Below are 14,370 nucleotides of genomic sequence, written 5' to 3'. Positions count from 1 at the left end.
AGGCTCTGGGCTGATGGCTCGGAGCCTGACGCGGGGCTCGAACTCACGGACCGCGAGATCGTGACCTGGCTGAAGTCGGACGCTTAACCGACTGCGCCACCCAGGCGCCCCTTTATTTTTTATTTTTTTATTTATTTATTTTTTTTTATTTTTGGGACAGAGAGAGACAGAGCATGAACGGGGGAGGGGCAGAGAGAGAGGGAGACACAGAATCGGAAACAGGCTCCAGGCTCCGAGCCATCAGCCCAGAGCCTGATCAATGTTTATTTATTTTTGAGAGAAAGGGTGGACAGAGCATGAGCAGGGGAGAGGCAGAGAGAGAGGGAAACACAGAATCTGAAGCAGACTCCAGGCTCCTAGCTATCAGCACAGAGCCTGATGTGGGGCTCAAACCCACGAACTGTGAGATCATGACCCGAGCCAAAGTTAGACAGTTAACCAACTGAGCCACCCAGGCATCCCACTTGCTCTTGATCCCTTCCCCAAGTCTGATTATTCCTCTCCTTTTCCTACAGGTATACTGGGTGGGCCCAATCATTGGAGGAGGACTAGGCAGTCTCCTCTACGACTTTCTCCTCTTCCCCCGGCTTAAGAGTGTTTCTGAGAGACTGTCTATTCTCAAGGGTGCCAGGCCCAGTGACTCCAATGGACAACCAGAGGGCACAGGGGAACCTGTTGAACTGAAGACCCAGGCCCTGTGAAAGCTCCAGTTGGCCAGAGGGAGTAGGAAGCTTCTGGGTTTATTCAGAGGGGCTGAGCCAGCGCCTGGATGAAGAAAGAGACTGGGGGAGGGACATGTATTTCTTTATTTTTTAATTTATGTGTGTGTGTGTGTGTGTGTGTGTGTGTGTGTGTGTGTGTGTGTGTTTTGCCTTTTGCCGTGTGAAATCTTTCAAGTTGCATTCATGAGCTGGTTTGTGCAAACTTCCCTTCCTCTCCATCCCACCTCTCTTCGCCGCTGTGTGTGCATGATTGTGCGTATGAATGTGAGTGAATGTGGCTGTGTCTAAGTTTTGGGGCACAGCAGGAGAGGTAGGGAAAGGAAAAAAGGTGTCATCCTTTACCTTCCTCTCCCAACCCAGTGTGGTGAGCACAGGAACCAAGACCTTTAAGCTTGGGCCTTTACCTTGCTGCCAAGTCAAGTTTATGACCCTAGGTTTCTGCAGGAGCAGGGAAGCAGGGAGTACTCTTCATAGGAGGCAGATGGAGACAAGGCATTCCAAGGGTTGGGTGGAAGGGGCTGGAGGCAGGGAGAGAGGAAATGGCGTTATTAGCCCCAGATCAGGTTGCAATTGTACCAGAAAGTTTTGGGGAAGTTAATCGAAGAGTGTAGTCTACTTATCTCAGGGATGCTTGCCCCAAGGACTTGGGTGGGGAAGTAGCTCTGAGAAAAGTGAACACTGGGGTTTGAACTGTTCTGTAAAGCCACATAAACTTGTCTACATCCACTGGCTGGGTTTTGTGTTCATTCTGGTATGATGGATCTCTTTGGAGGCCCTGGGCCAGTGAGCTCCCAACCTAAACAAGGGGTAGGGTGAGCCTAGAATCTAGAAAAACTAACTAGTTTAGCTGTTTTGCCAGACATTCCCAAAAGGGCCTTCAGGCAGAAGGTACTTAAGCCACAGAAGGGTTCCCTAAAGTCAAAACAGGAAATCTGATGCCTGGAGCAAATCATGAGGCAGGGGAGCAAATCATGGAGGGGGGGGGGGGGGGGGGGGCAGTAGGAGGGAAGAGTCTTTGACCCTCAGAGTCTTAATTTAGTTAGAGCAACTGAAAACACCCTTCAAATGGTATCTTTTACCCCTAGTTTTATAGTCTTTATTTTCCTTTTTTTGTGTGTGCGTCTTTTCACTTTTCTCATGTGTCCTTTCATCTTCAGCAATTCTCTGTTCATATTCTAGAAATCGATTCGTTCTATTCAAATGATTAATATTTCATGAGATAATTATTCGTTTGAGCCCTATCTTCTTTTGTCATGGGCAAAATACACTCAGCAGAGTCCAGAGGAGATTCTCAACTTACCAATGTATATTTACTGTTGTTCTCTTCCTTTTAGGCGTCTGCACGCTTCGCTAGCTTTAAGCCTATCTCTCTAGCGTGAAAGGCACCCCGCCCACAAAAGACCACTCTAGCCCTTAGCTCAACTCCACTTCCTCCCAAATAGAGCCTAATTTTTCTAACTAACCAGTGGGACTTTGGAATAATCCACTTGACTAGGAGAAGGGGAAGAGAACGTTTGTAAATTTACCTCTAATCGGATTTTGATTTCTATTATTTTAAGTTGGCAGAAAATTCATAGCGCTGTGGTTCTTAGCTCAATATAGGGAATGGACTCAGATAAAACAGTACGTGTACTCGCTTCCCTTTTCCTTACTTCATCACCACCACCCCCTGCTCGCTTGGGGTCATATGCACCAGCCCAGTTCGCCCCGCCCCGCTCCCACGCAGGCGGGGATTGGTCTCGCTGAGCCGGGTGGCGGGAAAGGCTGCGGCTGGGGGCCTGCGGGCCGTTGGCTCCGCGGGGATCCTGAGGACCGGCGGGGAGCGGGTGAGTGTGTGGGAGAGAGGGCTCTAGCGGATGGCGTCCTTTCGGAGCCGCGGGTGCACTCTTGGCAAGTGCGGAGTCCCCTTTCCCGCCGCCAGATTTAAAGACAGGGGGCGGGGCACGCGCTTTAGGTGCGCACGCGCAATTCTTCGCCCCCGAGTCCGAAGTAGGTGCCGCAGCGTTCCCCGTTTGCTCGAAACGCTCCTTTGTTCTCCCCGCGCCCCTCAGTACAGTTGGTCTTCGCGCAGGGGTGGGGTCGTGATGGGAAGGGGCTTGGAACTCTTGAGGTAGAACCGAAAGGTCCAGGGCATTTTCACTTCGGAACTTCCTTCCCATCCAGTTCAGACCCCAAACAAGCGCAGCTTAGCGATCAGCAGGTCGCTTGACGTGAATCTTGGGATTTTACGGCATGGATTTCTCATTCCCTTCCCTCCTTTCTCTCTGGTATAAGACTTAAGGAGGATACAGTTTTTGCTTGGGTTTGTTAGCTGGACTGCCAGCCACTAACTAAGCTCCTTCCCTTGAGTCTCAATTCTTTGCCCTTCGAGCTGCTACCAGAGTTACTTTATAAAAAATCAATCTGGTAATTTCAGATTATATTTAAAACTCCTCATTGGCCACCCACAGTTAGGCTTAAATCCTTAGTCGGCATCCATGACCCTTCACAGTCAGATCCTCTCAGCTTCATTTTCTAAAGTTCCCTAACATTTTTTCTGTATCATGCACTTGACTCTGTCACATGGAAAGGGTGTATGCATTGTGCTGTTTCATGTCTTGGTACCTGTGCCCTGCTGTTCCCTCTACTTGAAGTTCTGGCCATGTCTTTGCCAAATGAACTTCTCTTTCAGGACTGAGCTCACTTGTCCCTCTGAAAAACGTCTGTTTCCAGTCCTCCCCCCCCCCCCCCCCCCCCCCCCCCGACCTTGGCCAAAGTAGTCACTTCTTTCTTTGTGTTCTTGAAGTTTTGTACCTCCCTCTATTATCAGTGTCGCTGATACAACCCAGTAAAAGGTTCCTGAGCTCCTAACAGGTACCATGCACTGTGCTCTGTGACAGGTGGACAGACAGAGATGAATAGGACAGAGTTCCTGACCTTAAGGAACTCAGTCTGTATGGAAAAACTCATGTAAATGAGCCCTCTGCATTTACTGGGTGACAAGTCTGCCCTGGCTTTCTTACTCCTCTCACTTTATATTCTCTTGAACAAGCTTACTTACTGCCACAGTTTCACACACCTTGTATCCTGATGCCTCCAAATCTCCAGCTCCAACTTTTCCTCCCTCTACTTCAGTTCCAGTTTAGAAACTGTTTATTGATCATTTACATTGTGCTGGTCACAATGATTCCTGATCTCAAGGAGTTTATAATTTAGTGCAGTTGTTAGCAGTGGATTGAGTTAGAATCAGCAGGTGAACATTTTCAAAACACTCTGGTCCAAGCCCCACCCATTATAAATTTTGATTTTGGTAACTAGACTGACAATTCAAAGGTGAAAAAGAAATACTTTATGCCTTCAGGGAATATGCCCTCCTCCTAAGGGAGGAAATTTCAAACAATGTTTAAGTATTACAACATGGTCTGTAAATGCCATGATGGAAGTGTATTTATGGCACAAAGTAGACACAGGAGAGAGAGGTCTCCTGCATGGAAAAGTCAGGAGGAGGTACCATTTGGGCAGAGCCTTGAAAGATAAAAGGATAGACTTTAGGGCATTCAGGAAGATTGTCTTGAGAGAGTAGCTTAAAAAGTAATCAGGGAGATTATGAAGGACTTTGTACGTAGACATTTGCAGCTGCTGAAACTTTAGTTTTGTATTACAGTAGTGCATGTTATGGTAAAAATTCAAATAGTACTAAAGTGAAAGGTAAATATTTCTTTTATTATAGCTCCCCCCATTCTCCCCAGAGACAGTCACCATGGAGTTTCTTATGTATTCATTGAAAGGTTTTGTTTTGTTTTAAGTTTATTTATTTTGAGAGAGACAGAGTGTGAGGAGGGGAGGGGCAGGGAGAGAGTGAGTCTCCCAAGCAGGCTTCACAGGATCAGCTCAGAGCCTGACACAGGGCTTGAACTCAAGAAACTGGGAAATCATGACCAGAGCTGAAATCAGAATTTGGGTGCTTAACTGACTGAGCCACCCAGGTACTCCATCCATTGAAGGGTTTTAAGCAGGGTGGTTATATGGCCAACTCTAGTAACCATTTTGTGAATACTTAAGAGAACAAGATGATGCAGGAAAAGAAGTTAGGAAGTGGTTGAGTAATCTAAGCTAGAGATACTCAGGGTCTGAACTAAGGCAGTACCAATGGGGATTTATAGGGGCTGGATAGGAGAGCTTAAGGAAGTAGAATTAGCCCGAGTTAATGACTTGAGGTATCTAGGATGACGCCTAGCTTTCCTATGTGAATGACTGAGTAGATAGTGTCGGTCCCTAAAGAGATCCAAACTAGAAGTAGAGACACATTTGGGGGGAAGAGAACACATTTTGGACATGTTGAATGTGAGGTATCTATGAGGCATAAAGATGGAGAATGCTATTCATTAGTGAAATATGAGATCGGCACCATGAGAGCTCAGTATAGCAAGGGTATAGGTTTGCTGGCTAATGACAGAGATGGTGGTTGAAGCCATGGGAATGGAGGAGTTTGCCCAAGGAAGCTGTGTAGTGTAAGACTGGAAGAGAAATGAAGACAAAGGCCTATGAACATCTGTGCTTAAGGAGGAGAGAAGGAGAAGCCAATATGGGGTCAAGGAAAGGTAATTGTTTTATGTTGGATTTTCTCCTCCCTGAGATGGAAGAGCTTTAAGCAACTTACATGGGGATGGGCCAATATAAAGAGAAGACTAGAAACATGAGAAATGAGGAACAACCAGGGTGCCTGCCTGACTCAGTCAATGGAGCATATGACTCTTGATCTTGGGGTTGTAAGTTTGAGTCCCACATTGGGTATAGAGATTATTTAAGAAAAATAAAATCTTAAAAAAAGAGGAACAGTCAATTAAGGGACAGGAAGTGATTGATTAATCACAAATGGAGGGCTTGCTTAAATTAGAAGCAAAGAAGTCTGGGTGGGACTTGAAATATGTACATTTTTAGGCTTGGGCAGAGAAAGTTGAGAGAGTTCTTTCTTGTCTGATGACCTCAGTTGTTACCTAGAGGAAAGGGGCAGAGACACCAAATGAGGTCCAGGAAGCAGTGCAGTTGAGGGGCTTGAGGATAACAGTGAAAGCTAGTAACAGTTGTTCCTTGGGAATGAGAATAGGAAGTGAACTAGGAACACTAAAAAAGATTTGCTGGGCCACGCTGAGGTTGGAGACTACACAGTGGTTATGTACCATTCTGCACGGTTGTTTGGTTTTCTTCAGCAAATCTGAATCATGATTTAAGTTCGAGTCTAGAAAGTAGATGGTTGGATTGATCTGAGGTTGGGATCTTTTGTATGGTGAAAGCAGGGAAAGGAAAAAGATTGACACACCTCACAGAGAGTGATCCAATAGTAGGTTACGGGATACTGCTTGTGCCTCCCCAGTTTGATCATTTGCTTTTCAGCTCAAAAATCTTCAAGGACTGACTTCTGGCTTTTGTTCTAAATCCTTGAATTGGTAGACAAAGACAAGGTTGTCCCATAAAGTCAGTTCCAACCCCTCATTTCTACTGCTTTCCTGTTAGTCTCACCTGCCCAGAGTAGCTCCCTCCCTGCTTTTGCTCTGGCAGTTCTCTGTCTAAATACTCCTCTGCCTCTCAGCTGCCTGAATCCTATGCAACCTTTGAAGGCCTGGGTCTAATCACACTTCCTCTGACAAAAACCTTCTTGACCACTTTAACCTGAAAAGAGCCCTAGTTTTTCAGAAATTTTTTTCAATATCACTTAATTAGAGCTTGTACTGATTTGTCTTTTATGTTGTTTGTTCTATATCGGGTGGGCTTTATTTCTGCAACTAAATTTCTTAAATTGCTTTAGCACCCACACAACATTTGTCTTTTCACCTTGGGGGCTCTACGTAAGCATTTAGTGGTTGACTATAGAATCCAGTAGATGGAGAGGAAGTTAATATTTTGAGAGTCCTTACTTTGTGCTTAGTATTCAGTAAAGTGCCTGGTATCAGTGCTTCTCAAATTATCTTGGTAAAGGACACGGTAGGTTTCTCCCCCCAAGCTGTTACACATCAGTATTTTTCTTTCTTTCTTTTTCCCCCCAGGTTTACTGAGTTACAATTGACCTATAACATACTTTTCTAAAAACACTTTTTTTGCAAAATACTGGGACTGTTTGATTACTAATGATAAACAATTCAAGTAGTACTAGAGTGAAAGATAAATGTTTCTCCTACCCTAGACTCCTCCTCCCCCGTTCTCCCCAGAGACAATCACTATGAAGTTTCTTACATAGCCATTGAAAGGTTTTAAGTAGGGTGGTTATATGGTCAAAATCTGGTAACCATGTTATGAATAGACTTAAGACTGGAAGCAGGGATAGAGGTTAGGAAGCAGTTGAGTACTCTAGAGATAGTCAGGACCTGAACTAAATTGAATTACTAGAAAAATAACATGAAAAAACTACAGAATGTAGACTTTTAAAAATTATCAGATTCAACAAACATTAACTCTCACCTGCCGTAAGACATTCTAAATGTGTACGCTTTGTGTCTGTACTGTATGCAGACTGCTAACAGTTTGTGGACCAACAGTGGTCTGCATGCCATGCTTTGAGTAGAACTGCTTTCCATGCATGATCTGATTCAAACTTCCCCGTTTATTTTCTTACTATACTGACAAGGAAACTGAGGTTTAGGTTAAGCCATATACCCAAGATCACCAATTTGGTACTGGACAGAACTAGAATCCAAATGCCAACAGTCATTCTGTTCATACTAATGATTCTCAAAGCTGGTTCTTAGAGTTGATTTGGGGCAGAGTTTTTGTTTGGTTTTATTTTGTTTTCAAGAAGTGAGTTAATTTTCTAATTTCAATACCAAGTGTATTTAATATTTTATCCTTTGTTTTTATTTGATTCTTGCATTTTGAGGCCTACAAGTATTAATTTCAGAGGAATATTGCTTTGTCTGAACCACTTGGTACTTAGTTGAGTGACAAAAGTAACTAACATCCCTTTAAATGTCAAGGTCTGCTGGCTGTAAGATGTTTGACAAAGTTCCCAGCTGTCTATGATAAAATGTGAAAGTAAAATAGAGTTAGTTTTTTTCATAAATTCAAGTTTATAAAATTTAATGGACTGTACTTTGTCCTGAGATTTTATTTGTAGTTTTTTTTGAAATGTTTATTTATTTATTTTGAGAGCGACAGAGAGAGTGAGTGTACATGCATGCACACGTTGGGGAGGGGCACAGAAAGAGAGAGAACCCCAAGCAGGCTCATGCTGTTGGCACAGAGGCCAACACGGGGCTTGATCATGACCTTGAGATCATGACCTGAGCCAAAATCAAGAGTGGGACACTTAACCTACCAAGCCACCCATGCGCCCGCTTTGTTGTTTTGTTTGGGGTTCTTTTTTTTTTTTTTTTTTTGGTGTTTAAATAGTGAAAATAGAATATATAGTAATTGTGTGGGAAGTTTTTTTTTGTAAACAGCTTTATTAAGATATAATTTACATACCATAAAATTCACCCTTTTAAAGTGTACAGTCCACAGAGCTGGACAACCATTACCACTATCTAACATTAGGATATTTTCATCACCCCCAAAAGAAACTCTGTAGGTACCTACTAACAGTACTCCACCTCTCCTCCCTCCCCCCCCCCCCCCCCCCCCCCCCCATTCTGGCAACTGCTAATCTACTTTGTGTCTGTATGGATTTGCCTATTCTGTGGACATTTCATATAAATGGAAGCAAACAGTATGCAACCTTTTGTGTTTGGCTTCTTTTACTGAAAATAACGTTTTCAAGTTTCATCCATATTGGAGCATGTATCAGTACTTCATTCCTTTTTATTGTTAAATATTCCATTGTTTTTTTATTCCATTCCATTTTTGTTTATATCTGTTCATCGGTTGATGGACATTTGGGGTTTTTTCCACATTGTGACTATTATAAATAATGCTATGAACATTCGTGTACAAGTTTTTGTGAACACATACTTTTTATTTCTCTCAGATAAATATCTAAGAGTGGAATTGCTGGGTCTTATGATAACTCTGTGTTCAACATTTTGAGGAATTGCCTATTTTCCACAGCAGCTGAAATATTTATAAACAGCAGTATATGAGGGGTGTGTGTGTTCCTAAGTATCCTTAAGTTACAAAATTTAAAGTTGGCAATCTTATGTTAGTCTCCCTAAATTAAAAAAATAAAAAATTAAAGATCTATCTATGAAATCCAGAACTTTGGAGGCCATTGCTTTCACAAAGCAAACCAAAAAATCCGAAAAATCTATCCAGGAGTTTATTATTGAAAAAAAAAGAGAATTTCCCTCTTTTCCATTGATTCTTTGGCAAGCCAGGATGGTGCTGGTTTTTCTGTTTTGCCTCTGTTATGAGTGAAAGAGGCAACATGGGGGAAGTTGTTTCCAAAACAGAAAATTCAGGAAGTGTAATAAAGTGCTCTGATTAGAACAGAGAAATTACAGACTTGTGTTTATCTGTTTGTCCCATGACTGGAAATAGTGTGTACGGCTTCTCCTTTTCCCTCTTTGCAGGAGGAAAGGATTTAGTGGAGCTAACTATCGTGAAACCCCACTCTCTTGTCTGTGCGTCAGGATTAACCTTTCATGTTCACAGCAACACAAGAGTTTGGGCTGCTTCAAAACTCATTTACTGTGCAAAATAAAAAAATAATAATAATAAAATAAAACACAAAGAGGGAGGGCTGCTGAAAGAGACCAGAGGAGACTTTGGGAGAAGACACGAGGTTCCTGCATCTCTGTGGGTGGAAACAGTGAATGGACAATAACTCTCAGTCAGCTAGCCCAGCTGCCCCCATTCCTTCTGAAGAACTGTTAGAAGGAGACCTTTGGGCTAGGAGAGTGAGAATGGGAGGGAAAACCTGTGAGCACAGCAATGGCTACCTTTGCCGTTTTTATTGAAAAGTACCATTTTGCTACAAGAATTGAAAACAATGAATACCTTTATTTATTTATATTAAAAAAAATTTTAATGTTTAATTTTGAGAGAGAGCGAGAGAGAGCAAGAACATGAGCGGGGTAAGGGCAGAGAGAGAGAGGGGTACAAAGAATCTGAAGCAGGCTCTGTGCTGACAGCAGAGCCTGATGTGGGGCTCATACTGACAAACTGAGATCATGACCTGAGCCAAAGTCGGCCGCTTAACTGACTGAGCCACCCAGTCACCCCAGGATACCTTTATTTATTTTTAAGTTTCTTTGATTGAGAGAGAGTGCACGTGCCAGTGGGGGAGGGGAAGAGAGAGAGGAGAGAGAGAATCCCAAGCAGGCTCTGCACTGTCCGCACAGAGCTTGGTGCAGGGCTCAATCTCATGAACCTCAAGATCATGACCTGAGTCAAAATCAAAAGTCCAACGCTTAACCCGACTGAGCCACCCAGGCGCCCTGAATATCTTTATTTTATTTATTTACTTTTTTAACATTTGCTTATTTTTGAGAGAGACAAAGTGCAAGTAGGGGAGGGGCAGAGAGAGAGGGAGACACAGAATCTGAAGCAGGCTCCAGGCTCCAAGCTGTCAGCACAGAACCCGGACGCAGGGCAAGCTGTCAGCATAGAGCCCGATGTGGGGCTCGAACCCACGAAATGTGAGATCATGGCCTGAGCCGAAGCCAGATGCTTAATTGACTGAGCCACCCAGATACCTCCAGAGCATTCACATTTTTATGTGGTTATTACTGTGAACGTTCTACTTTATGTGCCTTTTTTAAAATGTAAGCCTTTGAATTTTTATTTATTTTAAACACCTGTTTTTAAAATGTTTGTTCATTTTTTAATCCTTTTTTTAAATGTTTGTTCATTTTTGAGAGTGAGAGAGCATGTGCATGCATGCACGTGCCTGAACAGGGGAAGGGCAGAGAGAGGGGGCCAGAGGATCTGAAGCAAGCTCTGGGTTGACAGCAGAGAGCCAGATGCAGGGCTCTAATTCACAAACCAAGAGATCATGACCTGGGACACCTGTGTGGCTCAGTCACTTGAATGTCTGACTTCGCCTCACATCATGATCTCACATTTCATGGGTTCGAGCCCGCATCAGGCTCTATGCTGACAGCTCAGAGCCTGGAGTCTGCTTCAGATTCTGTGTCTCCATCTCTCTCTGCCCCTTTCCTGCTTTCACTCTGTCTCTCCCTCAAAAGTAAATAAACATTAAAAAAAATTTTTTTTTTAAATACAAGAGAGAGATCATGACCTGAGCTGAAGTCAGAAGCTTAAATGCCTGAGCCATCCAGGTGCCCCTAAGCTTTTGAATTTTAGTGTGCAGTGTTTTTTTGTTTTTGTTTTTGCTTTTGATATTTATCCATTTTAAGAGAGAGAGAGCAGGGGAGGGGCAGAGAGAGGAAGAGAGAGAAAGAATCCCAAGCAGGGCCCAAACCCAAGACCATGACTTGAGCCAAAACCAAGAGCCGGATATTCAACCAACTGAGGCACCCAGGCGCCCTGCAGTTAGTTTTTATATGCTATATTGTTTATTAACATTCCAGAGTTTTCCTAACTGTTCCCAGACTTGGGATATCTGACTTGTTTCCAAGGCTTTGCCATTAAAGATAACTCATCTATAAATATCTTACTGAAGTGTATATTCTCTATTCTCTCTGAGACCTGAGACTGTTTCTTTACCTGTGAAATGGAAATGATTGTATTTATCACTTAGGTCTGTTGTGAGGTTCAAAGTGAAGTTAAAGCTATGAAAACATTTTATAAACTAGAATGTATTAGGAAGAGTTATTGTTTTTGGTTTTGTATCAGTGATTACTTCTCTTTTTTGAATTGTTTTGTTGGGTTGTAATCTCCGAAATGAGCTCATTGGTTCAAAGGTTATAACCCAGGATAATCCATTAATTCAAAATTAATTCTTTCAGAGGCACCTGGATGGCTCAGTCAGTAGAGCATGTGACTCTTGATAAAGACTTGTTTATGTACCTTAAGGGAAAGGACATAGCTGAGATTATATAATAGCTACTTTTTGTATATGTGTGTTAAGCTTTTCCTTTTATGAAACATTGGTGTTAATAGATATCCATGGGGTTTTAAAAAAGTGCTTATTTTTAATGTTCCTATTTTTAATATCCTTACCAGTCAAGATCGCTTCTCCAGCTTGGGGGATATATAATGGTACATGAAATCATAAAGCATGAAAACCACTGATTTTCATTTTAACTTTATATTATCCATCTGAGTTTGCAATGTGTTGTGATGTAACTTAACTGGATTTTCATAATACAATAACCGTATAATGGAAGTGGGGTAGGGATCTGTCAGTTCAGGACCTCTGGGGAGCAGACACTGAGATAGAGTTAGGAGTGCCTGTGATAGATCAAGGGGCTAGGAAAGTTGGGGGCGGTGAGAGTTTCAGCTGAGCCAGTGAGAAACTCAGAAGCAAAGATTGCCTAATAGAGGAATCCTTGTTGGACAGAAATGGCTAGGCCCCAGGACCCCTATGCTTATCATTAGCTGGGGGACTGCCCAGGAAAGATGGGACTGAGGTGGATCCTGGAGGAGCTGTCAGCTAGCTGCATTCTTTGCAGCTGAATGACAAGTTCTGTTCTTTTCTTTTCCTTTCTTTCTTTCGAGAGGGAGAATCTTAAGCAGGCTTCATGGAGCCCCAAAGAGCCTGATGCAGGGTTTGATGTCATGAGTGTGAGATCATGACCTGAGCCGAAATCAAGAGCTGGACGCTTAACCAACTGAGCCACCCAGGTGCCCCCATAAGCTCTTTCTTGAAGAAAAATCTCTGAACGGGCACCTCTGTGGCTGCCACAGCATCCTTTCTGTGACTGACTGACTTGGTGAAGAATAGGAAGGAGGCAGTGAAGCTAGGACTCTGATCCCACCTCTGACCATTGTACTGTTCTTTGTGTTTGTTTCTACTGAATGATTCTCCTATGAAAGAATTGAGTGCATTCAGCAATGCATAGGACAACATTTAGTAGAGGAGAATAAGACAATCAGATTGTAAGTGGTCTAGGAGAGGAAGATGAGACCAGACTGAGTAGCTTCTAGTTAAATGAATGAAAAGAGTGAACTGTAAGTTTTCTGTCCCTGGCTGATTTTTTTAATAGTGTGTTCCACAGCTGAAACACCTGTGAGAGCTGTTATTCCAGTTCTTTTTTTTTTTATGTTTATTTATTTTTGACAGAGAGACAGAGCATGAGTGGGGGAGGGGCAGAGAGAGAGGGAGACAGAATCTAAAGCAGGTTCCAGGCTCTGAGCTGTCAGCACAGAGCCCGACGCAGGGCTCAAACCCACAGACCTCAAGATCATGACCTGAGCCGAAGTGGGACGCTCAACCGACTGAGCCACCTAGGCGCCCCTGTTATTCCAGTTCTAATGAATAGGCCCAAGCTTGCCAGCTTGCTTCATAACCTGAAAGCTTTATAATAGGTCTTCTGACCCATTTCTTCTTCTGCTTTGCCTGTGTCTTTCTGGTTTTGTCAAAACTGCAGGGGATTAGAACCTGAGGTCCTGCGTCTCTTACATAACATCTTCCCTTCTCATGTCTGCAAGGGCTGCTCCTTTGCTATCTCCTTTCCCCTCCCCTATCTTAGTTTGGTTGCCAGGTAATAGGTAGTCAGGTAACAGGTAGCTCTTACTACCTCTGTTAATTTTGCCTTTCAGGTAAAGTGGTGATGTGTTGAAAGCAGATGTTTGAGTACTCTGCTGGGCCAATTTTACATATACTGAATCTTTATATAGAATTGATCTACAGTGGAGGAGGCAAGATATAGGGGAAGGAGAGATGGGACTGTATGAGGTTATCTTTCTTATTAGAGCCTCGCAGACATGGCTTTGTCTCTCGTTAGAAGACTTTATCATTTCACACCTTTTAGTGCCAGAGTGGGATGCTGTGTCTTATTTTGAGGAGGATGTGCTAGTTCAGCATCTTTATGGACCGTTCTGTTGTCAGCTTCCTAGGCTGCCACTTGGAGAGAGCAGACAGGGAAGCCCTTCAGTCTGGGTGTGTGTGCGTGTGTGCACATAGGTAAGCACACCAGTGATCTGTCTGGAAAAGCTGGAAGGGGCGCCTGGGTGGCTCAGTCAGTTAAGCATTGGACTCTTGATTTCAGCTCAGGTCTTGATCTAAGAGTTGCGAGTTAAAGCCCCACATTGGGCTCCACACTGTGGAGCCTACTTAAAAAAAAAGAAAGAAAAAGAAAAAGCTGGATGTAGCTAAGGAGATAATCAGAGATCTCACACACTATACCTACCACACTGAACCCCAGGTCTCAGGGTCTACAGGTCCTATGAGAAAGGGCATTGAAGAGAAGTCTCCCTTCAGACTTTATAGTTGGTCATTCAGTGAATGTTTTACAGGCTCACTCTTGCTGGGCTGAGCATTCAGAAAGTAGATTAGCACTAGGAGGGGGTAGAGGATAGCAGGTAGCCTGGAGAAGTAGACCAGTTACATAAATGCAAGGAGATAACATCAAGCATTAAACCTCAGTATCTTGGATACTATCCATTTCCTCTGGGGGAACGGGTGGAGTCAGGCTGGAGGTAGGTATGGAACAGGGAAAGGTCTTTTTAGGGGAAGCTACCAAGGGCTGAGAGCAGTGTAGCTGAATGTGGAGGGGACAGGATTGACAGATATTCCCGATTTTCCACAGGAACGGGTTAGTAAATGCAATGTGTTTGTGTGTGTCTGTGTTATCAATGTCAGGTTCTGAAACATCCAAGATTCTGAATCTCTGCC

General features: G+C 43.4%; 2 protein-coding genes across 4 annotated transcripts in view; both read left to right on the top strand.

The window, feature by feature from the left end:
- Positions 1 to 1,451, top strand: part of MIP (major intrinsic protein of lens fiber) — a 16,824-nt gene extending 15,373 nt beyond the window's left edge. For both annotated transcript variants that reach the window (XM_049627378.1, XM_049627377.1), the window contains one exon: positions 516 to 1,451. In XM_049627378.1, the coding sequence (XP_049483335.1) occupies positions 516 to 701 (186 nt within the window). In that variant the 3' untranslated portion in view covers positions 702 to 1,451. The remainder of the gene's footprint in view (positions 1 to 515) is intronic.
- A 983-nt stretch (positions 1,452 to 2,434) lies between these two features.
- Positions 2,435 to 14,370, top strand: part of TIMELESS (timeless circadian regulator) — a 30,424-nt gene continuing 18,488 nt past the window's right edge. Inside the window, exon 1 of one of the 2 annotated variants that reach the window (XM_049627352.1) lies at positions 2,435 to 2,548. The gene's annotated coding sequence lies outside the window, so the exon portion shown is untranslated. The remainder of the gene's footprint in view (positions 2,549 to 14,370) is intronic. The other variant, XM_049627351.1, reaches the window with a different exon arrangement.

This window comes from Panthera uncia, chromosome B4 (assembly GCF_023721935.1).
Source record: "Panthera uncia isolate 11264 chromosome B4, Puncia_PCG_1.0, whole genome shotgun sequence".
NCBI lineage: Eukaryota > Metazoa > Chordata > Mammalia > Carnivora > Felidae > Panthera > Panthera uncia.
Note: the sequence above shows the minus strand (reverse complement) of the source record. Positions and strands in the feature narration are given on the sequence as shown.